Genomic DNA, 25,483 nt, shown 5'->3' on the forward strand with positions numbered 1-25,483 from the left:
AACATGAAAATGCCCTTGATTAATTTTCAGCCAGTCAGCCAACACATCCTCTCTCAACGATATCCCTGCTCTCTAGAATAATATGTTCAGCTCATAGTAGTAAAACAGTAAAAAAGCAGCAAGGAACCATTCAGCAAGTTGTCCTATTTCACACTGTTTCATAGTAATCATCTTCGTGAGGAGACGGTAGTGTTGGTGCTGGCCTGGTCTCACTGCTGTCTCACTTGTCTACATGGTGTCTCCTCACCTCTCATCCCAGACTCTCTCTGCTCTCATCCCAGTGTCTCCTCTCCCACCAGCGAGGCCCCATGACTTCTTCGATGCCCAAACCATGGACGCCATCAGACACCGGGCTATCTGCCTTAACCTGGCCACACACATGGAGAGCACAGGCAATGGACACAGTGTGGTGTTCCACAGCACGGTTAGTCCGTAAAGGGCACACACACACACACACACACACACACACACACACACACACACACACACACACACACACACACACACACACACACACACACACACACACACACACACACACACACACACACACACACACACACACACACACACACACACACACACACACACACAGAGCACCGGCAATGGACACAATGTGGTCTTCAACAGCACGTTTAGTCTATTAACCCTTGGGATCCTGCTACACAAGGCCTGGCCACAAGGCCTGGCCACAAGGCATGGTACATAACCCCAAATTAACCTCCTAGTCCTTACCCCCTAGGCACTGGTGTAGATCTGATAGGATTGGATAGGAATCTGTAAAATGGCAACAATTCCACTTGGACTATCAAGGGCAAGATGGAGCTACCACCATATTACTTAGACATATCCAATCCTCGGAAATCTACACAAGTGTCTGGGCGTTAGGGTTTAATGGTTGATTTGGGATTCAGAGTTAGAGATTCTCTCATCCTGAAAGTGTTCTTAAGTCTGTCTGTGCGGGGTTTTTTTATCAGTCTTTTTCACTTTAGCCCTAGGGGATGTCAGAGACCAACATTTTACAAAATTGTCTCTGTTCTCACTGAAGATGTTCTCAATGCACTTGCAGTGAACCTTGTGAATGCCCCTAGGATTGATTCAATACTTTTTGAATTCGTAACTGGGTCCACAGAGAGACAATGGGTCTGTTTTGTTATTTGATGCTTGATGTAAGTAATATATTATGAATAAGTTATAACTGCATTAGCACTTTACTGCCTCCGGGGGACAATTCTTAAATTCCAAATGGCACCCTATTCCCTACATAGTGCACTACTTTTGACCAGGGCCCATAGGGCTAGGGGCTAGCTAAGTTTAAAAAAAATAGTGTACTATATAGGGTAAAGGGTGCCATTTGGGATGCAGTTAAGGAGTGGACCGACCTCACCTAGGCACTTCTTTGATTTCCGTATTTAAAAGAATTACCAGATAAGGCTGTTTCTGTTTTGCTGACTAAGGCTTTCACCTCTTGTGTGGCGATTGGTTGACTTTTCAGCCATGTTTTAATAGATGTATATTGATTAGTGATTGTCAGTGTGAATATGAATGGTGGACTGAGTTTTGTGAATGACTGTCTGTAATATCGTAGAGCATCACCAGGGGGCAGTTTGTCCCCTTCATTAAAATGGTTGTAGGTTGGTTGGTCTCTTCCTTAAAAGCAGAGGAAAGTAAAGGCTATCACAATCAACTGTGCTATTTTATCGCTCACCAGTAGCTGACTGATTCCTAGTTTGCAGAGGAATGGCACTTGTCACTGGGCAGTATCACAGGGCACCCATGCATCAGTGAGTTTGCCTGCACACACACTCACACTCGAATCAAGTCAAATCAAATTGTATTTGTCACATAGCAGATGTTATTGCGGGTGTAGCGAAATTATTGTAATGCTCTCATTACAGTACTCAAATGTGCAGGTGTAGACTTTACTGTGAAATGCTTACTAAAAAAGTAAGACATTTTATAAATAGAAATAGAAAATAGTAGGAGTACTCTTACCCAGGGGTCACATTTACGCAGAATTCTGCATTTTCAAAATAAATATCATAGCATTTCTGTTGTCATCTGATGAAAATTAAGCTATTTTCTGCTGAATGTGTTGCACTAATGTATATTCTGTGAAGGCAAATTTTTATTTTATTTTATTATTTCACCTTTATTTAACCAGGTAGGCTAGTTGAGAACAAGTTCTCAGTTGCAACTGGCCAAGATAAAGCGTAGCAATTCGACACATACAACAACACAGAGTTACACAGGAAAAATAAACAGAACATACAGTCAATAATACAGTAGAAGAAAATAAAAAGTCTATATACAGTGAGTGCAAATGAGGTAAGTTAAGGAAATAAATAGGCTATGGTGGCGAAGTAATTACAATATAGCAATTAAACACTGAATGGTAGATCGGCAGAAGATGAATGTGCAGGTAGAGATACTGGGGTGCAAAGGAGCAAAATAAATAAATAAATACCAGTATGGGGATGAGGTAGGTAGATAGCCAACCTGTAAACAGCTCATCTATGTACAGGTGCAGTGATCTGTAAGCTGCTCTGACAGCTGGTGCTTAAAGCTACTGAGGGAGATGTGTGTCTCCAGCTTCAGAGATGTTTGCAATTCGTTCCAGTCATGGGCAGCAGAGAACTGGAAGGAAAGACGTCTAAAGGAAGAATTGGCTTTGGGGGTGACCAGTGAGCTATACCTGCTGAAGCGCGAGCTATGAGTGGGTGCTGCTATGGTGACCATGAGCTGAGATAAGGCGGGGCTTTTACCTAGCAGAGACTTGTAGATAACCTGTAGCCAGTGGGTTTGGCGACAAGTATGAAGTGAGGACCAAACAACGAGAGCGTACAGGTCACAATGGTGGGTAGTGTATGGGGCTTTGGTGACAAAACGGATGGTACTGTGATAGACTGCATCCTGTTTGTTGAGTAGAGTGTTGGAGGCTAATTTATAGATGATGACATCACCGAAGTCTAGGATCGGTAGGATGGTCAGTTTTACAAGGGTATGTTTTGCAGCATGAGTGCAGGATGCTTTGTTGCAATATAGGAAGCCAATTCTAGATTTAATTTTGGACTGGAGATGCTTAATGTGAGTCTGGAAGGAGAATTTACAGTCTAACCAGACACCCAGGTATTTGTAGTTGTCTACGTATTCAGAGCCGTCCAGAGTAGTGATGCTGGACGGGCGAGCAGGTGTGGGCAGTGATCGATTGAATAGCATGCATTTAGTTTTACTTGCGTTTAAGAGCAGTTGGAGGCCACGGAATAAGAGTTGTATGGCATTGAAGCTCGTCTGGAAGTTAGTTAACACAGTGTCCAAGGAGAGGCCAGAAGTATACTGAATGGTGTCGTCTGCGTAGAGGTGGATCAGAGAATCACCGGCAGCAAGAGCAACATCATTGATGTATACTGAAAAGAGTCAGCCCGAGAATTGAACCCTGTGCCACACCCATAGAGACTGTCAGCGGTCCGGAAAACAGGCCCTCCGATTTGACACACTGAACTCTATCAGAGAAGTAGTTGGTAAACCAGGCGAGGCAATTGTTTGAGAAACCAAGGCTGTCGAGTCTGCCAATAAGAATGTTGTGATTGACAGAGTCGAAAGCCTTGGCCAGGTCGATGAATACGGCTGCACAGTAATGTCTCTTATTGATGGCGGTTATGATGTTTAGAACCTTGAGCATGGCTGAGGTGCACCCATGACCAGCTATGAAACCAGATTGCATAGCGGAGAATGTATGGTGGGATTCGAAATGGTCAGTAATCTGTTTGTTAACTTGGCTTTCGAAAACCTTAGAAAGGCAGGGCAGGATAGATATAGGTCTGTAGCAGTTTGGGTCTACAGTGTCACCCCCTTTGAAGAGGGGGATGACCGCAGCAGCTTTCCAATCTTTGGGAATCTCAGATGATACGAAAGAGCGGTTTTAACAGGCTAGTAATAGGGGTTGCAACAATTTTGGCAGATCATTTTAGAAAGAGGGGGTCCAGATTGTCTAGCCCGGCTGATTTGTAGGGGTCCAGATTTTGCAGCTCTTTCAGAACATCAGCTATCTGGAATTGGGTAAAGGAGAAATGGTGGGGGCTTTTGGAGTGATGCTGTGGAGGGTGCCGGGCAGTTGACCGGGGTAGGGGTAGCCGTAGCCATGTGGAAAGCATGGCCAGCCGTAGAAAAATTCTTATTGAAATTCTCAATTATAGTGGATTTATCGGTGGTGACAGTGTTTCCTAGCCTCAGAGCAGTGGGCAGCTGGGAGGAGGTGCTCTTATTCTCCATGGACTTTAGTGTCCCAGAACTTTTTTGAGTTAGTACTACAGGATGCAAATTTCTGCTTGAAAAAGCTTGCCTTAGCTTTTCTAACTGCCTGTGTATATTTGTTCCTAACTCCCTGAAAAGTTGCATATCACTGGGGCTATTCGATGCTAATGCAGAATGCCACAGGATGTTTTTGTGCTGGTCAAGGGCAGACAGGTCTGGAGTGAACCAAGGACTATATCTATTCCTAGTTCAATTTTTTTTTGAGAGGTGCATGCTTATTTAAGATGTTGGGGAAAGCACTTTTAAAGAATAGCCAGGCATCATCTACTGACGGGATGAGGTCAGTGTCATTCCAGGATACCCCGGCCAGGTCTATTTAGAAAGGCCTGCTCCCAGGGAGTGTTTGACAGTGACGAGGGGTGGTCATTTGGTCTCAGGCAATGAGGCAGTGATTGCTGAGATCTTGATTGAAAACAGCAGAGGTGTATTTGGAGTGCGAGTTAGTTAGGATCACATCTATGAGGGTGCCCGTGTTTACTGATTTGCGGTTGTACCTGGTAGGTTCATTGATAATTTGTGTGAGATTGAGGGCATCAAGCTTAGATTGTAGGATGGCCGGGGTGTTAAAAGCATGTCCCAGGTCACCTAGTAGCACGAACTCAGAAGATAGATGGGGGGCAATCAATTCACATATGGTATCGAGGGCACAGCTGGGGGCAGAGGGAGGTCTATAGCAAGCGGCAACAGTGAGAGACTTGTTTCTGGAAAGGTGAATTTTTAGAAGTAGAAGCTCAAATTGTTTGGGTACAGACTTAGCCTGTAGAGTTCTGTATTACTATCTATCTGACAGTTCTATCTTTGTGGTGGAGATTTTAGGGTTTTTGGTGGTTTTCCTAAGCCAGGATTCAGACACGGCTAAGACATCTGGGTTGGCAGAGTGTGCTAAAGCAGTGAGTAAAACAAACTTAGGGAGTAGGCTTCTAATGTTAACATGCATAAAACCAAGGCTTTTATATTTACAGAAGTCAACAAATGAGAGCACTTGGGGGGTGGGAGTGGAGCTAGGCACTGCAAGACCTGGATTAACCTCCACATCACCAGAGGAACAGAGGAGAAGTAGAATAAGGGTACGGCTAAAGGCTACACAAACTGGCCGTCTAGCACGTTCGGAACAGAGAGTAAAAGGAGCAGGTTTCTGGGCACGATAGCATAGATTCAAGGCATAGTGTACAGACAAAGGTAAAGTAGGATGTGAGTACATTGGAGGTAAACCTAGGCATTGAGTAATGATGAGGGAGATATAGTCTCAAGAGACGTTTAAACCAGGTGATGTCATCGCACATGTTGGAGGTGGAACAACATGGTTGGTTAAGGCATATTGAGCAGGGCTAGAGGCTCTAAAGTGAAATAAGACAGTAATCACTAACCTGGACAGTAATGAACGAGGCATATTGATATTAGAGAGAGGCATGCGTAAACAAGTGAACATATGAGTGGTTGGGCTGGCTGGGGACACGGCGATTCAGACTGTTAGCAGGCCAATGCTAACTGTTAGTAGGCCGGGGCTAAACAAGCTAGCAGTTAGCAAGCTAGGTTAGCAAGCAAGCAGTTAGCAGGGGCTAGCAGTTACAGACCGGGCAGGCAAGCTAGCAGTTAGTAGGCCGGGGCCGGCAAGCTAGCAGTTAGTAGACCGGGGTAAGCTAGCAGTTAGCAGGCCGGGTTAGCAAGCAAGCAGTTAGCAGGGGCTAGCAGTTGGGAGACCGGGCCCGGCGAGCTAGCAGTTAGCAGACCGGGTTAGCAAGCAAGCAGATAGCAGGGACTAGAAAGTTAACCTTTGGGGGACGTCGCGATGGGGGTAGTTCTGTTTTTGCCTCTTCGTGCGGTGACGTCGATAGACCAGTCGTGAAATTAGTAGGGTTCCAAGTAGCTCTAGGTAGCTAGCAGGCCTAGCATAATGGGCCTTCAGCAGGCGTCGCGCCTGAGGGGCCTGTTGGAGTCCTTGGGCAGATTGTCGCTATTCCAGTCGTAGGGGATCTGCGGGGTTCCATGCCCCGTACCGGCTGTAGAAGGGGTCCAGATATTGTAGCCCAAGAGTATGCTTCGGTGGTAGCACAGGAGCCCTGGCTGGGCTAGCTTCAAGCTAATTGGTGCTTGCTCTGGGATGGAAACGCTAGCCAGGAGTAGTCATCTGGGATTGCCGTTAGTTAGTTGTGAAGATCCAGATGAAAATGTTCAGTTTGCGGTAGGAATCATTTAACATTTACATTTCAGTCATTTAGCAGACGCTCTTATCCAGAGCGACTTACAAATTGGAATCTGGGGATAAAAATAACAGGTCCGTTATGCTCTGGTTAGAGTCATGTTGTACGAACTGGCGAGAGCTTTCCGAGCTGAAGGTTAGCTGATGACCGCTGGCAATGGTTTGCTGACTGATAGCTGGTAGTTAGCTGGCTAGCTTCAGTTGAGGGATTCCAGATCCAAAGTAAATATAAATACTTTAGAAAAAAAAGAAGATCCACGCTACATTGGGTGAGGCGGGTTGCAGGGGAGTATTTAGATGTTGAGGTTTAGCAAAAAAAAGATGTAAAACGATATATACAAGGGACACAACAGGACAAAGACGTCTGACTGCTACGCCATCTTGGATTCTTCAAATGGCAATTATAATAATGTTCATGGTGTCCAGGTCAGGGTAAACAAAACATTTCTTCATTAAAACTATCAGAAAGATTGTTGGTACTTATTTATTTTGATCAAAGCCATGAATGAGCGAGTCACATAGCTTTGTGTCATCAACCTGATAATATATAACAATATTTTGGTGCTTATTTTGCTTTCAAAAAAACAATAGAGAGCGATTGTAATCCGAATAAAGGCCCAAATAAAATTTGTAAAGGCCAAAACATTTATTTTTGTTTTTAGAGGGAGAGAAACGCTGGGTCAATTGTGCGCCGCCCATAAAGGCCAAAATATAGCCCTGCTAATAGCTATAATGGCGCTATACAACGTGTTTGAAAAACGAATTGTTGCTTACTGGAAAATATTCTATCTTCATTAGACAACTTTGTTCCAATATTATATGCAGACAATTACATTGATGGAAGCAGCATTCTTTCCGCAATATGAAGCTGATCCACCCCTAAGAAAAAAAGAAAAAAACTCCAATATTTCTGTAATTCAGTGATATTTATTCTCATAGTAATTCATTATGAATCCATAGCTTAATAAACATCAGCATTTTGATTTTTATGCTTTTGTTAATAAAATAATGATAAAGATGTTGATGAAGAGCTACTGTACTGCTGTTTTGAGTTAGAAATCGAATACATTGCCGGTAGGGGGATGTTCACACCTACAGTAGCCATAAAGAGTCTATTGTCCTGCTAATCGGGCTACAAGTGTTTGAAAACCTGTTTTTAAAAACCCACCAGCTGTCCATCACTACTGTAAATAAAACACAGCATCTTGTTTACATTATTTCTTAAATTTTTAGCCAGGAAAATCTCAAGTGTTAGTTCTTCCCAGCTGTATCCAATAAAAGCGATGTGAACTTATGACCAGGAATACGTCTTTCCCGAAGCAGACCTCCTCCCTGGACATGCGATCTTATCCCAGAGGCCTTCCCAAAACAGCCCAGTCACCACAGGAGAGGCAGACAGAGCGGCCGACTGGTCAGACTCAGAAGGCGAGCACACCATCCACCACTTCCGAGCATTTTACTCGCCAATGTCCAATCTCTAGATAACAAGGTGGACGAAATTAGGGCACGTGTTGCCTTCCAGAGGGACATCAGAGATTGTAACGTTCTCTGTTTCATGGAAACATGGCTCACTTGGGATATGTTGTCAGAGTCGGTACAGCCACCCGGTTTCTTCACGCATCACGCCGACAGAAACAAACATCTCTCTGGTAAGAAGGGTGGGTGTGTATGCCTTATGATAAACGACTCATGATATAATCACAACAACATACAGGAACTCAAGTCCTTTTGTTCATCCGACCTAGAATTCCTTACAATCAAATGCCAACCGCATTATATTCCAAGAGAATTCTCTTCGATTATAATCATAGCCGTGTATAACCCCCCAAGCAGATCCCTTGTCGGCCCTGAAAGAACTTCACTGGACTCTGGAAACCATAAATGCTGAGGATGCATTTATTGTAGCTGGGGATTTTAACAAAGCTAACCTAAGAATGATACTTCCTAAATTCTATCATTATATCAAATGAGTGACAGGGGCTGGTAGCTTTCTGGATCATTGCTACTCTAACTTCTGCGACGCACACAAAGCCCTCTTCCGCCCTGCCTTTGGAAAATCTGACCATGACTCCATTTTCTTGTTCCCAGCCTATAGACATAATCTAAAATGGGAAACGCCTGCGTTCAGGTCAATACAACGCTGGTCTGACCAATCGGATTCCACGCTCCAAGATTGCTTCGATCATGTTGACTGGGATATGTTCCGGATAGCCTCAGACAATAACATTGACGTATACGCTGACTCGGTGAGCGAGTTTATTAGCAAGTGCATCGGATATTCTTCTCTGCAGATCCTCTCAAGCTCTGTCAGGTTGGATGGGGAGCATCGCTGCACAGCTATTTTCAGGTATCTCCATTGATGTTCGTTAGCGTTCATGTCCGGGTTCTGGCTGGGTCACTCAAGGACATTCAGAGACTTGTCCTGAAGCCACTGCGTTGGTTTGGCTGTGTGCTTAGGGTCATTGTCCTGTTGGAAGGTGAACCTTCGCCCCATTCTGAGGTCCTAAGCTCTCTGGCGCAGGTTTTCAAGAATCTGTACTTTGCTCCATTCATCTTTCCCTTGATCCTGACTAGTACCTCAGTCCCTGCCTCTGAAAAACATCCCCACAGCATGATGCTACCACCACAATGCTTCATTGTAGGGATAGTGTTAGGTTTCCTACAGTTGTGTCGTTTTGGCATTCAGGCCAAGTGCTGGCCGCCTGGCCAAACTGAGCAATCAGGTCAGAAGTGGCTTGGTCAGGGAGGTGACCAAGAAACCAATGGTCACCCTGACAGAGCTCTAGAGTTCCTTTGTGGAGATGAGGGAACCTCATCATCAAGTGTTCAATCTTGGTTTCATCAGACCGGAGAATCTTGTTTCTCATGTTCTGAAAGTCTTTAGGTGCCTTTTGGCAAACTCAAGCGGACTGTCATGTTCCTTTTACAGAGGAGTGGCTTCCGTCTGGTCCGTCTACCATTTAGGTCTGATTGGTAGAGTGCTGCAGAGGTGGTTGTCCTTCTGGAAGGTTCCCTCATCTCCACAAAGGAACTCTAGAGCTCTGTCAGGGTGACCATTGGTTTCTTGGTCACCTCCCTGACCAAGCCACTTCTGACCTGATTGCTCAGTTTGGCCAGGCGGCCAGCTTTAGGAAAAGTATTGGTGGTTCCAAACTTATTTCATTTAAGAATGATGGAGGCCACTGTTTTAAGGACATTTTTCGGTACCCTTTCCCAGATCTTTAACTTGACACCATCCTGTCTTGGAGCTCTATTGGCTTGGTTTTTTACTCTGACATGCACTGTCAGCTGTGGGACCTTATATAGACAGGTGTGTACCTTTCCAAATCATGTCCAATCAATTGAATTTACCACATGTGGACTCTAATCAAGTTGCAGAAACATTTAAAGGATGATCAATTGAAACAGAATACACCTGAGCTCAATTTCGAGTCTCATAGCAAAGGTTCTGAAATCTTAAATAAAGGTATTTCTTAAAACCTGTCTTCACTTTGTAATTATGGGGAATTTGGTGTAGATTGCTGAGGATCTTGTTTTATTTAATCCGTTTGAGAATGAGGCTGTAACGTAACAAAATGTTAATGGATCTGAATACTTTCCGAAGGCAAATATGTATTTCTGAGATTATATGAACATGACTGGGCATTCAAACATTTCTTTATCTATTAATCATCATCAATAGTGTCTCCCTGGTCTTCATCACATTTTTGTTTGACATGTTTTGTGTCATCGGCAAAAGACTCCAACCCCTGATACAGTTTGGAAATCAACATTTAGAAGTTTGTTAGACTCCCTTAAAATATTTCAAATCTGTAGAGTTTCTGGCTTGTCCAGTGTTTGCTGCACAGAGAGAATAAGGTGTTGCATCTGTAAAAGTTCATCTTAGCGCCACCACAGACTGGTCTTACCTGATTGCCTGACCCTGCTGAGACCGCTGTCAGCATCTGATCCTGCTAAGATGATGCATGACAAAGAATTACATTCATTATATTTTCCGGTAAATGAAGTCAATGGCTCATTAATTGGAATTACCATTATTCCCAGATCCCAGACTGTAGCTTTAAACTAGTGTCATGTAGGCCTACCCATCAACTCAAAATGGAACTTTTATCATTCACTGGTTGCTATAATATACTGCAAAATTCACCTGACCTCCGTAGACTGGTTTTCCCTGGCTGTCTGACCCTGCAGGGACACCTGTCACCATCTGATCCTACTAAGACAGGATGAGCATAGTATTGTGTAGTGTGTACTGACTGTGCACCATGACAGTGAAGCTTGTAGAGCTGTTTATGCCGTGTCAGTGTGAAACATTGGGAATTGGCTAGGGAAACTGACAGCTCAATAATGTTACATACTGCCTCTAATCAAAAAATTCACATTGTGCTGTCGGAAAACTTCATAATATCGGTCTTCAATTGTTTGGCTGCTAGTTTCATTGTTTGATTCAGGTCTAGTGTGATTGATGCAAAAATAACAGCTGAAGTTTGAGCTAACTAGGTACATCAACTGGCGAAGACTAGCCAAGTTAATATACTTATTTTAAAACGGGACAAAACAAAGACTACAAAACCTTTCCATACACACAACAGCTATTAGATACTGCTACCTGACAGACACTGAGATAGTTAGAGCCTATAGCTAAACTGGCTGTGGTAGCTACTAGCTAGCTACTTTAGCTAGTTCATTCACTTCAGACAGAACTTCAGTTGAGAGGGGATGAAACATTAGCTAACGTTACATGTCAGTTAGCTACACTACTGTCATGGAAATGTTCAGTCAATAATATTTCTCAAATACTGGAGCCGGTGAGTTCAAATCGACTTTATTACAAAGTAATATAAGCTGAGCTGGTTCATGAAGCAACTGACTTTCCAGTCTTGGCACACACTTTTTATACAGGTTTCATCCTTAAGTCACACACACAGTACCTCCTCTTTATGTTAATGATTAATCCCCTCTGGCATTTAGCCACCATTATCTTTTTAAGCCTTGCACTAATTTTACCTTGGTTTCACATTAGGGCATAAATTATATTGGTGGTGTAACCATAGCAACAGTCAACATTAGGCCATAGCAATGGTTAAAAAATAAACAGACATGCCCACTCTTAAGACAGGTGCCTTTCTAATGGTGCCTAATGACCTAGACACACACAGAGAGTGCACTTATTGTGTGCATGTCTAAGCTGTATAATGTGCAAGCATGTACTGGAAAATTCCCAATATATTCCTCCTCTGGGGCGTACTAAGTCCCAAACCTTAAAGTTTGTTCCAGTACAAGTGAGAAGGAAAGCACCTTCTATGTTGCTAAGGAGACAATCTGCCTCCCTTACACCTTTGCTTCACTTTCTCATTCATACTGGGGAGTCGGGACCAAACATCTCCTTTCACATATAGCTAGAAGGAAGTAAAAGATCCCTCCTCAAGCCAAGTGTTCTTTAACATACAGTGTATGCATTTTTTAGCACTGCCCGAGGTTCTCGGTTATGTAAAATACAAGAATAACAAAAACAAAAAAAATAATTAACTAAACCTCAAACCTTTATAATGATCTCAATATGACACAACATATGGCCCTCCCTCAGACACCTCTCTAACAACTATTTGGTCATAAGTGAAAAAACCTGTTAAAGAATTAAGGGCACGGTCCATGGACTCTTGTAACTGGAAAACCCTATGTCACATACATGTCTAGGCCGAACAGATATTCAGAAGGTCTAACATCATTTATTACATTTAAGTCATTTAGCAGACGCTCTTATCCAGAGCGACTTACAAATTGGTGCATTCACCTTATGACATCCAGTGGAACAGCCACTTTACAATAGTGCAACTAAATCTTTTAAGGGGGGGTGAGAAGGATTACTTTATCCTATCCTAGGTATTCCTTAAAGAGGTGAGGTTTCAGGTGTCTCCGGAAGGTGGTGATTGACTCCGCTGTCCTGGCGTCGTGAGGGAGTTTGTTCCACCATTGGGGGGCCAGAGCAGCGAACAGTTTTGACTGGGCTGAGCGGGAACTGTACTTCCTCAGTGGTAGGGAGGCGAGCAGGCCAGAGGTGGAGGAACGCAGTGCCCTTGTTTGGGTGTAGGGCCTGATCAGAGCCTGGAGGTACTGAGGTGCCGTTCCCCTCACAGCTCCGTAGGCAAGCACCATGGTCTTGTAGCGGATGCGAGCTTCAGCTGGAAGCCAGTGGAGAGAGCGGAGGAGCGGGTGACGTGAGAGAACTTGGGAAGGTTGAACACCAGACGGGCTGCGGCGTTCTGGATGAGTTGTAGGGGGGTTAATGGCACAGGCAGGGAGCCCAGCCAACAGCGAGTTGCAGTAATCCAGACGGGAGATGACAAGTGCCTGGATTAGGACCTGCGCCGCTTCCTGTGTGAGGCAGGGTCGTACTCTGCGGATGTTGTAGAGCATGAACCTACAGGAACGGGCCACCGCCTTGATGTTAGTTGAGAACGACAGGGTGTTATCCAGGATCACGCCAAGGTTCTTAGCGCTCTGGGAGGAGGACACAATGGAGTTGTCAACCGTGATGGTGAGATCATGGAACGGGCAGTCCTTCCCCGGCAGGAAGAGCAGCTCCGTCTTGCCGAGGTTCAGCTTGAGGTGGTGATCCGTCATCCACACTGATATGTCTGTCAGACATGCAGTGATGCGATTCGCCACCTGGTCATCAGAAGGGGGAAAGGAGAAGATTAATTGTGTGTCGTCTGCATAGCAATGATAGGAGAGACCATGTGAGGTTATGACGGAGCCAAGTGACTTGGTGTATAGCGAGAATAGGAGAGGGCCTAGAACAGAGCCCTGGGGGACACCAGTGGTGAGAGCGCGTGGTGAGGAGACCGATTCTCGCCACGCCACCTGGTAGGAGCGACCTGTCAGGTAGGACGCAATTTATCATTCAGCAACTGTTACATTGAGTACATGGTTATATTCTGTTGTACTATGTGCACACTTTAAACACATTCCACATCCCAAGATAGGGGCAGTCCCCCTTTTGGCACATGGCACAGAAAATTGGGTCAGCATGATGAAATTCTCGCAGTTTCACATCATCTAGTTTGCACCATTTTCACAAACCTCAAACATTGCAGGTTCAGGTACTGTTAATATACCTGTCACGGGGGATTTGCTACACAGTATACAATTGTCCATTCTATGTTTTTGGGCTGGCCCACTTATACCAGCCATTTTTTGTTGCTTTTCTCAATTTTGTGTCAATGTTTCTTCATTGTGGCTACCCCAGTTTGTAACAGATGTCCAGATTTTCTGTAGCAACCCACTTTCTTGTGGTTTCATCATCTGTCCTGGTTTCCACTGTCTGTTAGGAGGACCATGTGAGGGCAGAGAAGTCGATGGTAGGGAGTCTCCTTCCCACTCTCCTGGCGTTATTTCTCCGTCCCCTTGGACAGTGCCTCCGTCAGGGATATCTGCAATGTAGGTATGTCATCAGTAGGTATGTCATCAGGAGTAACAGGCATGTCACTCCTCTTTATCCCTGGACTCTGGATATTCAGGAGAGAGTGTCTGTTGGCTATTGGGAGATGCACCTTGGTCCTCTTCTCCTTCTGTTTCCTCCAGGCTCCTGCCTGGTGTATCAGCATCCTCTTCTTCCTCATGGCTCGATGGTCGCTCACCGATCCCCTCCGGAACTCTGGTACAGTGGTTTAAATGGTACCATGTAGTGCTTCCTGTCACCTGGACGGCTGTTGGTGTTGCTAGGACCACTTCGTAGGGACCCTCTCACCTTGGCTCGTTCCACTTCCTCCGAAACACGAAACACTCTGATGTAGACCTGGTCCCCTGGGATCACCGGACAGGGAACCTCTGGTCCTGATTCAGATTTTCACCTTTTTTCCATGAGGTTTTCAAACTCAGACACTTATGGCCTCTGTTCTATGGTTACACCATACATAATCTTATTTCCATCTCTCATCACACAACAAAATGACATTCTAGCTGAAGCTGGTGGATTCCTTCACTTCAGCTGGGCTGCTTTTAGTCTCTCCACGTTCTCCTTCTGGTTCCTAAGAGATTGGTAGCATAATAAGTATTGGAAAGCAACGAAAAACACAAAACATAACAGTATTAGCAATGTAAGTTATGCATAATTATATATGCACGAAGACCAAAGACTGAGACCATGACAATTCCCACTCTCTCTTTACCGGACTCTATACTGCCAGGATACTTTTCTGCTGGACACCACAAAAATGAAGGCCCTAAAAAGCCTCCTCATGCTTTCGACCAGTCTTACCCTTTCCGGCCTCAGGTTCCGAGAGGTGTACCCAAGCTATGTCATTTCACTTTGTTCCCCATCTCCTTCATTGCCACTTGATAGGCACGTCACCTGATAGGAAAGTGTGTATCCCTAATCAACGCTACATTCTATTGAGGTAACTCAGCACTGCATATGCTTTCACATAAATTCCTTCAAAATATTATTTAGAATGCAATTACCTCTACATCTATCCTCATTCATATGATGCATTAACCAATAAAGCAGCTAACCCAACTACGATATTAGAGTAGCTCCCAGACCCAACCCATCTGCATTTCTACAGTGGAATCTGGTCTCTCTCTTTGGCTCCACTTCCTCTGTCTTCAAGCTCACCCATTATGCAGCTGGACCTTCTCGTGAGAACTATACACCCACCGGGGAGAGACATGACGATCTTCACCGCTGCAGGTGCTGTAAGGAGTACTGTGTGTGGACCAGAACAACGATGTCCCAACACCCCCCGCCTGGTGTATCTTGATGTACACTCAATCTCCAGAATTCAGCCCATGCCCTTGGTTATCTCTGGCTCCTTATGTGCTGCTTTCACCTGAGGACATACACAATGCAACACATGGGTCATTTCCTGACAACATAGACTCTCCTCCAATGGCAAGATCACTAATTTGTGATATTTAAATAACAGCCCCCCCCTGTACTCCCATCGGTGTCCCAGTTACCAAGCCATGTGGCAGAGGTCTTCATAAACTGATATCCCAACAATGCTACTAAAATAACCCCTGCTACTACTAACATGGCCCATGCCTATGCCTCAATTACGGCCCCTAACGCAGCTGCCGTAAGAATAATTCCGGCATGTAATCTGTCAAGTGTGTCAAGAATATCCAACTTAACAAAAGTCTGAGCCACAGGTTTCTTGAAAGTTTACCATAGTGTCTGAAATGCCACTACTATCTCTTTTACTCTCACCATGCTCTGGGTATGTGTAATTTTCTATTTAACTTCATTAACTCCCTATATTGTGCAGTTGGCTGTCCTCCCTCTCCTATGCTATCTCCTGTAACGATATACAGTCTCTGGGAATGACACTTCTATATCACCACAACCTTAATTTATGAGCCCCCACAGATCTTTACTGCAGTCACGTTCAATCCCACTTAACAGCCCTGTGTAAACATTCTGTCTCAAACACCTCCTGCTACAGATACATTTGCACATATTTCAGTCCATCAAACCCATAACACACTCGTCACTACTCCTAATGCACTTCTTCAGTTCTAAACATTCTACAACATTCTCAAGTCAATTAGTCAATATACATCAGTCCCTCCTCTGGAACAATAATCACTCTTATGGTGTTAAATGCTGAGCTGTAGTTGGCGAACAGCATTCTTACATAGATATTCTTCTTGTCCAGATGGGTTAGAGCAGTGTGATTGCGTCGTCTCTGGACCTAAGCAAATTGGAATAGGTCTAGGGTGTCAGGTAGGGTGGAGGTGATATGATCCTTGACTAGTCTCTCAAAGCACTCCATGATGACGGAGGAGAGTGCTATGGGGCGTTAGTCATTTAGCTCAGTTACCTTAGCTTTCTTGGGAACTGGAACAATGGTGTCCCTCTTGAAGCATGTGGGAACAGCAGACTGGGATAAGGATTGATTGAATATGTACATGAACACACCAGCCAGCTGGTCTGCGCATGCTCTGAGGGAGCGGCTGGGGATGCAGTCTGGGCTGGCAGCCTTGCGAGGGTTAACACATTTAAATGCTTTACTCACGTTGGCTGCAGTGAAGAAGAGTCTGCAGGTTTTGTTAGCGGACCATGTCGTTGGCACTGCATTTTTTTGTAGTCTATGATTGACTATAGACCCTGCCACATACCTCGCGTGTCTGAGCCGTTGAGGGAATAGCTACACTGTTTGTATTCGGTCATGTTTCCGGTCGCCTTGCCCTGATTTTAAAAGCAGTAGTTCGTGCTTTCAGCTTTGCATGAATACTGCCATCAGTCCACGGTTTCTGGTTGGAGAAGGTTTTAATAGTTGCTGTGGGTACAACATCTGTCGGTGCTGGACAACATCTGCTAACCATGTGTATGTGACAAATAATTTGATTTGATTTTGAATATGGCTGAAAAAAACTTGCTAAATAGATATTTTCTTAAATTAACTTCATGACAAAAATATGCAAAATCGTTTGTCTCTACATTAACCAACATATTCCTCTCAATTGTAAATGTTTTGCTTGACTCGTTATGACGTTATAACTGCGTACATTTGCTTCCCCGTAATGTTTTGTCAGCCATCTTTGCTGAAGTCACCAGGGACGGGTGGCCTGCGTTAAATTTGTCATTGGAATCATTCGATCTGATTGGTCATATAAAAACCTTGTGATCCAATTGCATAATGACTGCTATAACTCCCCCTTGTGGTGGTCTGGAGCAATGAAGCTGTGACGCTGGGTACCTCTAAGTCCTTGGTGTAAGCTCACAACTTTTAAAGGAGGAACTACTGTATATTCACGTCATCAAATAATTGATTATAACACACTGTTTTGCAATGAAGGTCTACAGTAGCTTCAACAGCACTCTGTAGGGTAGCATCATGGTGTAGGCTAGCATCTGTCCGCCTCTGGGTACATTGACTTCATACAAAACCTAGGAGGCTCAAGGTTCTCACCCCCTTCCATAGACTTACACAGTAATAATGACAACTTCCGGAGGACGTCCTGCAACCTGTCAGAGCTCTTGCAGCATGAACTGACATGTTGTCCACCCAAGCAAAGGATCAGATAATTAATATACACTGCTCAAAAAAATTAAGGGAACACTTTATCAACACAATGTAACTCCAAGTTAATCACACTTCTGTGAAATCAAACTGCCCACTTAGGAAGCAACACTGATTGACAATAAATTTCACATGCTGTTGTGCAAAAGGAATAGACAACAGGTGGAAATTATAGGCAATTAGCAAGACACCCCCAATAAAGGAGTGGTTCTGCAGGGGGTGACCACAGACCACTTCTCAGTTCCTAAGCTTCCTGGCTGATGTTTTGGTCACTTTTGAATGCTGGTAGTGTTTTCACTCTAGTGGTAGCATGAGACTGAGTCTACAACCCACACAAGTGGCTCAGGTAAGTGCAGCTCATCCAGGATGGCACATCAATGCGAGCTGTGGCAAGAAGGTTTGCTGTGTCTGTCAGCGTAGTGTTCAGAGCATGGAGGTGCTACCAGGAGACAGGCCAGTACATCAGGAGACGTGGAGGAGGCCGTAGGAGGACAACAACCCAGCAGCAGGACCGCTACCTCCGCCTTTGTGCAAGGAGGAACAGGAGGAGCACTGCCAGAGCCCTGCAAAATTACCTCCGGCAGGCCACAAATGTGCATGTGTTCTGCTCAAACGGTCAGAAACGGACTCCATGAGGGTGGTATGAGAGCCCGACATCCACATTTGGGGGTTGTGCTTACAGCCCAACACCGTGCAGGACGTTTGGCATTTGCCAGAGAACACCAAGATTGGCAAATTCGCCACTGGTGCCCTGTGCTCTTCACAGATGAAAGCAGGTTCACACTGAGTACGTGACAGACGTGACAGAGTCTGGAGACGCCGTGGAGAACATTCTGCTGCCTGCAACATCCTCCAGCATGACCGGTTTGTGTCAGTCATGGTGTTAATTTCTTTGGTGGGCAGAAACCACAGCCCTGTGCGCAGCCCTCCATGTGCTCGCCAGAGGTAGCCTGACTGCCATTTGGTACAGAGATGAGATCCTCAGACCCCTTGTGAGACCATATGCTGGTGCAGTTGGCCCTGGGTTCCTCCTAATGCAAGACAATGCTAGACCTCATGTGGCTGGAGTTTGTCAGCAGTTCCTGCAAGAGGAAGGCATTGATGCTATGGGCTGCCCCGCCCGTTCCCCAGACCTGAATCCAATTGAGCACGTCTGGGACATCATGTCTCGCTCCATCCACCAACGCCACGTTGCACCACAGACTGTCCAGGAGTTGGCGGATGCTTTAGTCCAGGTCTGGGAGGAGATCCCTCAGGAGACCATCCGCCACCTCATCAGGAGCATGCCCAGGCATTGTAGGGAGGTCATACAGGCACGTGGAGGCCACACACACTACTGAGCTTCATTTGGACTTGTTTTAATGACATTACATCAAAGTTGGATCAGCCTGAGGTGTGGTTTTCCACTTTAATTTTGAGTGTGACTCCAAATCCAGGCCTCCATGGGTTGATAAATTTGATTTCCATTGATAATATTTGTGATTTTGTTGTCAGCACATTCAACTATGTAAAGAAAAAAAGTATTTAATAAGAATATTTCAGTCATTCAGATCTAGGATGTGTTATTTTAGTGTTTCTTTCATTACATTCCCAGTGGGTCAGAACTTTACATACACTCAATTAGTATTTGGTAGCATTGCCTTGGTAGCATTTTTTTTAAACTTGGTCAAACATTTCGGGTTGCCTTCCACAACCTTCCCATAATAAGTTGGGTGAATTTTATCCCATTCCATTCCTCTTGACAGCTGGTGTAACTGAGTCAGGTTTGTGCTCCCACACACTTTTTCAGTTTGCCCACAAATGTTCTGTAGGATTTTGGTCAGGGCTTTGTCATAGCCACTCCAATACCTTGACTTTGTTGTCCTTTAGCCATTTTGCCACAACTTTGGAAGTATGCTTGGGGTCATTGTCCATTTGGAAGACCCATTTGCGACCAAGCTTCAACTTCCTGAAATATGTCTTGAGATGTTGCTTCAATATATCCACATAATTTCCCTGCCTCGTGATCCCATCTATTTTGTGAAGTGCACCAATCCCTCCTGCAGCAAAGCACCCCCACAACATGATGCTGCCACCCCCGTGCTACACGTTTGGGATGGTGTTCTTCGGCTTGCAAGCCTCCCCCTTTTTCCTAAAAATATAACGATGGTCATTATGGCCAAACAGTTCTATTTTTGTTTCATCAGACCAGAGGATGTTTCCCCAAAAAGTATGATCTTTGTCCCCATGTGCAGTTACAAACCGTAGTCTTGCTTTTTAATGGTGGTTTTGGAGCAGTGGCTTCTTCCTTGCTGAGGGCCTTTTGGGTTATATCGATCGATTTAGGACTCATTTTACTGTGGATATAGATACTTTGTACCTGTTTCCTCCAGCATCTTCACAAGGTCCTTTGCTGTTGTTCTGGAATTGAATTGCACTTTTCCCACCAAAGTGCGTTCATCTCTAGGAGACAGAACACGTCTCCTTCCTGAGCAGCATGACGGCCGCGTAGTCCCATGGTGTTTATACTTGCGCACTATTGTTTGTACATATGAACGTGGTACATTCAGGCATTTTGGAAATTGCTCCCAAGGATGAACCAGACTTGTGGAGGTCTACATTTTTTCTGATTTCTTTTGATTTCCCCATGATGTCAAGCAAAGAGGCACAGAGTTTGAAGGTAGGCCTTGAAATACATCCACAGGTACACCTCCAATTGACTCATATCATGTCAATTAGCCTATCAGAAGCTTCTAAAGCCATGACATAATTTTCTGGAATTTTAAAATCTATTTAAAGGAACAGTCAACTTAGTGTATGTGAACTTCTGACCCACTGGAATTGTGATACAGTGAATTATAAGTGAAATATTTTGTTTGTAAACAATTGTTGGAAAAATTACTTGTCATGAGCAAAGTAGATGTTCTAACCGACTTGCCAAAACTATAGTTTGTTAACAAGAAGTTTGTGGAGTGGTTGAAAAACGAGTTTTAATAACTTCAACCTAAGTGTATGTAAACTTCCGACCTCAACTGTAGTAGCCTAAACCTATCAAAGTTACATTAAACGGGGTGAATGGAACATGATTGACGGTCATAGAATATGCTGTAATAGAAACAAGGCCATGTTCATAAAAAAATGATCATCCTCCCTCATCTTTAATGGCACCGACCGCCACTGATCAAAATGCATATTGGGTTCATTCCAAAACACGTGAGTTTTTCAGTTTAATACATTGACATGAAACGTGTTTAATATTTTCTGCCACTAATGGTCCATTTTCTCTCTTTGTTCACAAGAGATCCTTTTGACTCTGCATTTTTTCTTGTGCCCTTTCCACGGAGCAAGGTCATGAAGGAAGGGGGGGGGGACAGATGAGCGATGGTCTTTGGTGGCCTTTATGGCCCCTTCATACAATGAAGCACATTCCAGCTCTTGTAACCCAATGGTAGGAAGGGTGACCCTGGATTCTGTTTGAATGTGACATTTTAAATGTCCTCCTCGTGGGCCCTCGTTACAACACCTGTCTTCCATGGCATGGGCCTGTGCCAAGTTGTGGTGTCTGGTTGGTATTATGCTTGGGTGGTATACCGTATACCAGAGTATTTGGAAATAGCCACAGGATGTGTTTTGTATACCATTAAAACTATTTCTTTTAAGTTTTTATATACATTATAATATCTGTTGCTACTTTAAGTAAATATCTGCATTCAGCTGTGCAATATGTGACCCACCACCTGGATTCGGGTCCTATGTAGCAAAATAAAAAATACTGCAAAGTTGGTTAGGAGCCAGGAAACTGGTGACCATGTCTATTGGCACCATCTTGTCCCATCTAAAGTGTCTTCAGAAAGTATTCACACCCCATGACGTTTTCAAAATGTTGTAGTGTTACAGCATGAATTTCAAATGTTTAGATCACTGGCCTTTGTTCACGCCCTCTTAATCCTTAGCCCCACCCATCTCTTTAAGGATTCATTTGTGAGGCCCTGTGCTAAACAGAGTGAGTAGTGTAGTAAACAACCAAAGATTTCAAGACTAAAAGTGTGAAAGTAATAGCCTACAATAATGGAAAACTCCAGGTAAAAATACACTTTATCAAGTCCTTGGCATATATCCTAATCTGACTTTGGTGAAGGTCATGTTGTTCTTCACATTAGTCTCTGGTAAACACACACTATATCAATCAAATCTAGGTTTATTTGTCACATGCACAGGGTACGGAAGGTGTGAACGGTACTTTAAAATGGTTACTTGCATAGTAGCAATATCAAAAACAAAGTGTCCAGATAAAAATATGTTATAATTATTTTATGATGCTTTCCCAGACACACTTGTCTAAATTGATTGGTCATGTGAAAGAAATGGGTGAATGGGTCACTATTGTCTAGACATTTACACGTGTAAAATACAATAGATGGCCGTACTCACCCCCAGCCAAACCTGGCTAACTTGATGGGTCATGTAATCATCGGAAGAAGTGGAGTCTTTTGTTTAGACATGTAGCTAGCTAGATAAACAATAAACTGGCATAGTCCCAACTCATTCTACTACCACCAACCCAAACTGATTGTCATAGCTGTAGTATGAATCTGCAGGTAGCTAAAGCTAACCAACTAGGTTCAATGTTAGCTAGATAGATAACATTAGGCTATAACTAGCAATGCAAATGGATTTTTGATTCAAATAATATTACTACCGTAATTGCTGGACTATTAAGCGCACCTGAATATAAACCGCACCCACTGAATTATTAAAAGATATGTATTTTCTACATAAATAAGCCGCACATGTCTATAAGCTGCAGGTGCCTACCGGTACATTGAAACAAATTAACTTTACACAGCCTTTAAACGAAACACGGCTTGTAACAAAAATAAATAGGCTTTTACGAAACACGGCTTGTAACAAAAATAAATAGGCTTTAACGAAACACAGCTTGTAACAAAAATTAAACAGTAGCCAAGAAAGTCATTGGTCACTATCTTCCTCCTGTGCACTGAGTCAGTTCCTCACGCTGCTGTTTCCAACGTCTTATCATCGACTCATTAAGGCCAAGCTCCCGTGCAGCAGCTCTATTTCGTTTTCCAACAGCCAGATAGATCGCCTTCAACTTGAAAGCTGCATCATATGCATTTCTCCGTGTCTTTGCCATGAGGGTGACAAAATTAGTACCGTAATCAGAATGTAATCAGAAAGTTTGAGCGCGCTCGATTTACATCACATTATGTGACGGTGCTCAGTTATTTGGCGGCATGAATCTTGTGAAAGCGGGAAAAATCCATAATTTAGCCGCGTCATTGTATAAACCGCGAGGTTCAAAGCGTGGGAATAAAGCAGCGGCTTATAGTCCGGAAATTACGGTACACATATTATACATGTAACATTCGCTAGCGAGCCAGCAAGCTAACGTTCACTAGCTAGCTAACAGTATGCTTTAACTTGCAATGAAAACCATATAACTTTATGAGCTGGACTGCATGTTTGTGCAATTATTATTTTTGCAGTCGTTAGCATATTTAGCTAGCAGCCTCCATGGAAATTGTTATTACTTGTGCTAATGTAACGGATGTGAAACGCTAGCTTAGTTAGCGGTGGTGCGCGTTAAATGGTGTTTCAATCGGTGACGTCACTTGCTCTGAGACCTTAAATGGTGTTTCACTGCAAGGGCGGGTGAGCGATGGATAACACTGGGTGACTCTGAGACCTTGCAAGTAGTGGTTCCCCTTGGGCGAGGGGCGGTCTGTTACACAATGCTGGGTCAAAAGGGGGTGAGTGTAACGAATATGAAACACTAGCTTAGTTCGCGGTGGTGCGCGCTAAATAGTGTTTCAATCGGTGACGTCACTTACTCTGAGACCTTGAAGTAGTGGTTCCCCTTGCTCTGCAAGGGCTGCGGCTTTTGTGGAGCGATGGGTAACGATGCATCGTGGGTGACTTGTTGATGTGTGCAGAGGGTGCCTGGTTCGTGCCCGGGTATTGGCGAGGGGACGGTCTAAAGTTATAGTGTTACACTAATTTTCTTAGCATTCTGGTAATAGACACCCAATAAGCTTTTTTTGTGCCTTGTGTACTAAAATGGTAATACCGTAAATCCCGGGATGAGAGAAGGATGGTATGATGTTATGAAAATCTGGATACTGCACAACCCTAGTTGGTGTCAGTGTGCCACTTTGGTTCCTGCCACCCTGTTCCCACTGCAGCAGTCTCCCAGCAATCTTCCAGCCAACAGGGCGATCCTCATTCATTACCGTCCCAAACCAATTCCAGAACTTTCTGGCATGGTGCTCTGCCAGGCTGTGGTGTCTAGTGTCTCTCTCAGTGTGCCTCTATCCCATGAAAAAGATAGCCACTTTTGGTTTTGTACAGGCAAACAGTAGGACTTCAGCTTGGCTTGTGGCCTCCTGAGAGCTATGGCTTCAGTTTATGCAGAATTACACACAGAGAGAGAGAGAGCTGCTGAGTCTGGTCTGGGCACTCAAGGCTAGAGAGGGGGATGGAGTCAAGTGTACAGGACGTTGTGAAAGAGTGGGAATGTTAGAGCCAGGTGGGGAGGCGGAGAGAGGGAGAGTTGCAGGAAGATAAAAAGTAGGAAGAGGTGGACATGGTTGTTAAAAGGAAACATTGAAAAACTAAGATAAGGTACTCTGTGGTGGGCAGAGTTGTGAAGACAGGAGTGTGGAGAGAGAGATTCTAGGTCCCTTTCCTTCGCTCTTCACTCTTCCCCCTCACTCTCTCTGGGCCTCTCTCTTCTCTCTCTCCCTCTACTCCCCCTCTCTTTTTCTCGATCTCTCTCCCTCCTCCTGTCCTTCAACCAGTTCGCATGAATGCCTCAGCCATTCCCTTGAGTGGGGAGAATCATTTAAAAATATTCTCGTGACTAGGACAAGTTCTTCACATACCTTTTGAGCAACACTATAAAAAGACTTAACCGAATAAAAAAATAAAACACTTTGACGCAAGAGTTTATATCTGCAACTATTTTTGAGCATTCTAGTTCTTCTACTCTCCCTCTCCGGCCTACTCCCCACTGACAGTGTTTGGGTGAGTGAATTCTAGATTTCAGAACTGTTGCTGGAAACTTGAGTCCTTTTGATCTAGTGTTTTTACAAAAAAAAGTGTGCCAAATGTTCAAACAAATCGTATGATTGACTGTATTTTTGGTGGGACGGTGGATTTCTTAGCCTGGTCTTAGATCTGTTTGTGGCATCATGTCAACTTTTTTTGGTTATTGTCATGCCAAACCAGACAGAGATGGCAAGACAATTCAAAGAGACCTCGTTCCAAGCTATAGATTTCTGGCTTCAGTAGGCTGAAACATGATGAATGAGTCAATTTATATTTTCCAAATTCAAATGTCCCAACCCCAGGACAGTGTGTGTGTGCGATCCGTGTGGGATTTGAACCCACAAACCCATTTGAAGTATCTACTCTACAGGACTGAGATTTTCCACAAACATCAGAGTTTTTTTATGAGGCTAACTGCTCACTGTCTCTCTAGATTCCTGTGTCTGTTTCTAGCACCATGGAATGGGAACTATGTGATAAGAATTCCTTTAGCATCAGCCCTGGAATGGAACCTGAGATATTCCAAGATCTCTGGCTTCTGTCTGTCTGGATTGTGGAATACCATGTGCTTCTTACTGTACTGTACATCACAGAAAGGGGAATGTAGAAGAGATTCCAAAATATAACTGTTACTCATTCATCCCTATCAAACTATTAAAGACTTTCGACTTCCGTCTGTCTTTGCTCATTTTCTCCACTGTGCCCCAGCTCTGCTGAATGTCATTTATCTCAGTCAACATTTTTCTCCACCAGTGTTGTGTTTTGGTATTACTTTAATCATCTAATGAATATTACAGCATTCCTGACTCATCTTCTCCATTCACCAGGTGATAGCCAGGAGGAAAGAGGGCTCTGGGAAGGTAAAGGTGCTACTCCACTGGACTCCAGAGGACAT

The 25,483-nt window shown here is 44.1% G+C and overlaps 1 protein-coding gene across 4 annotated transcripts in view; it reads left to right on the top strand.

The window, feature by feature from the left end:
• Nucleotides 1-25,483, top strand: part of LOC124004143 (zinc finger protein AEBP2-like) — a 51,782-nt gene that overhangs the window by 15,243 nt on the left and 11,056 nt on the right. For 2 of the 4 annotated variants that reach the window (XM_046312929.1, XM_046312934.1), the window contains exons 5-6: nucleotides 282-424; nucleotides 25,416-25,483. In XM_046312929.1, coding sequence (XP_046168885.1) covers nucleotides 282-424; nucleotides 25,416-25,483 — 211 coding nt within the window. The remainder of the gene's footprint in view (nucleotides 1-281; nucleotides 425-25,415) is intronic. The other 2 variants (XM_046312937.1, XM_046312942.1) reach the window with 1 other exon arrangement.

The sequence above is a fragment of the Oncorhynchus gorbuscha genome, linkage group LG02, assembly GCF_021184085.1.
Source record: "Oncorhynchus gorbuscha isolate QuinsamMale2020 ecotype Even-year linkage group LG02, OgorEven_v1.0, whole genome shotgun sequence".
Classification (NCBI taxonomy): domain Eukaryota; kingdom Metazoa; phylum Chordata; class Actinopteri; order Salmoniformes; family Salmonidae; genus Oncorhynchus; species Oncorhynchus gorbuscha.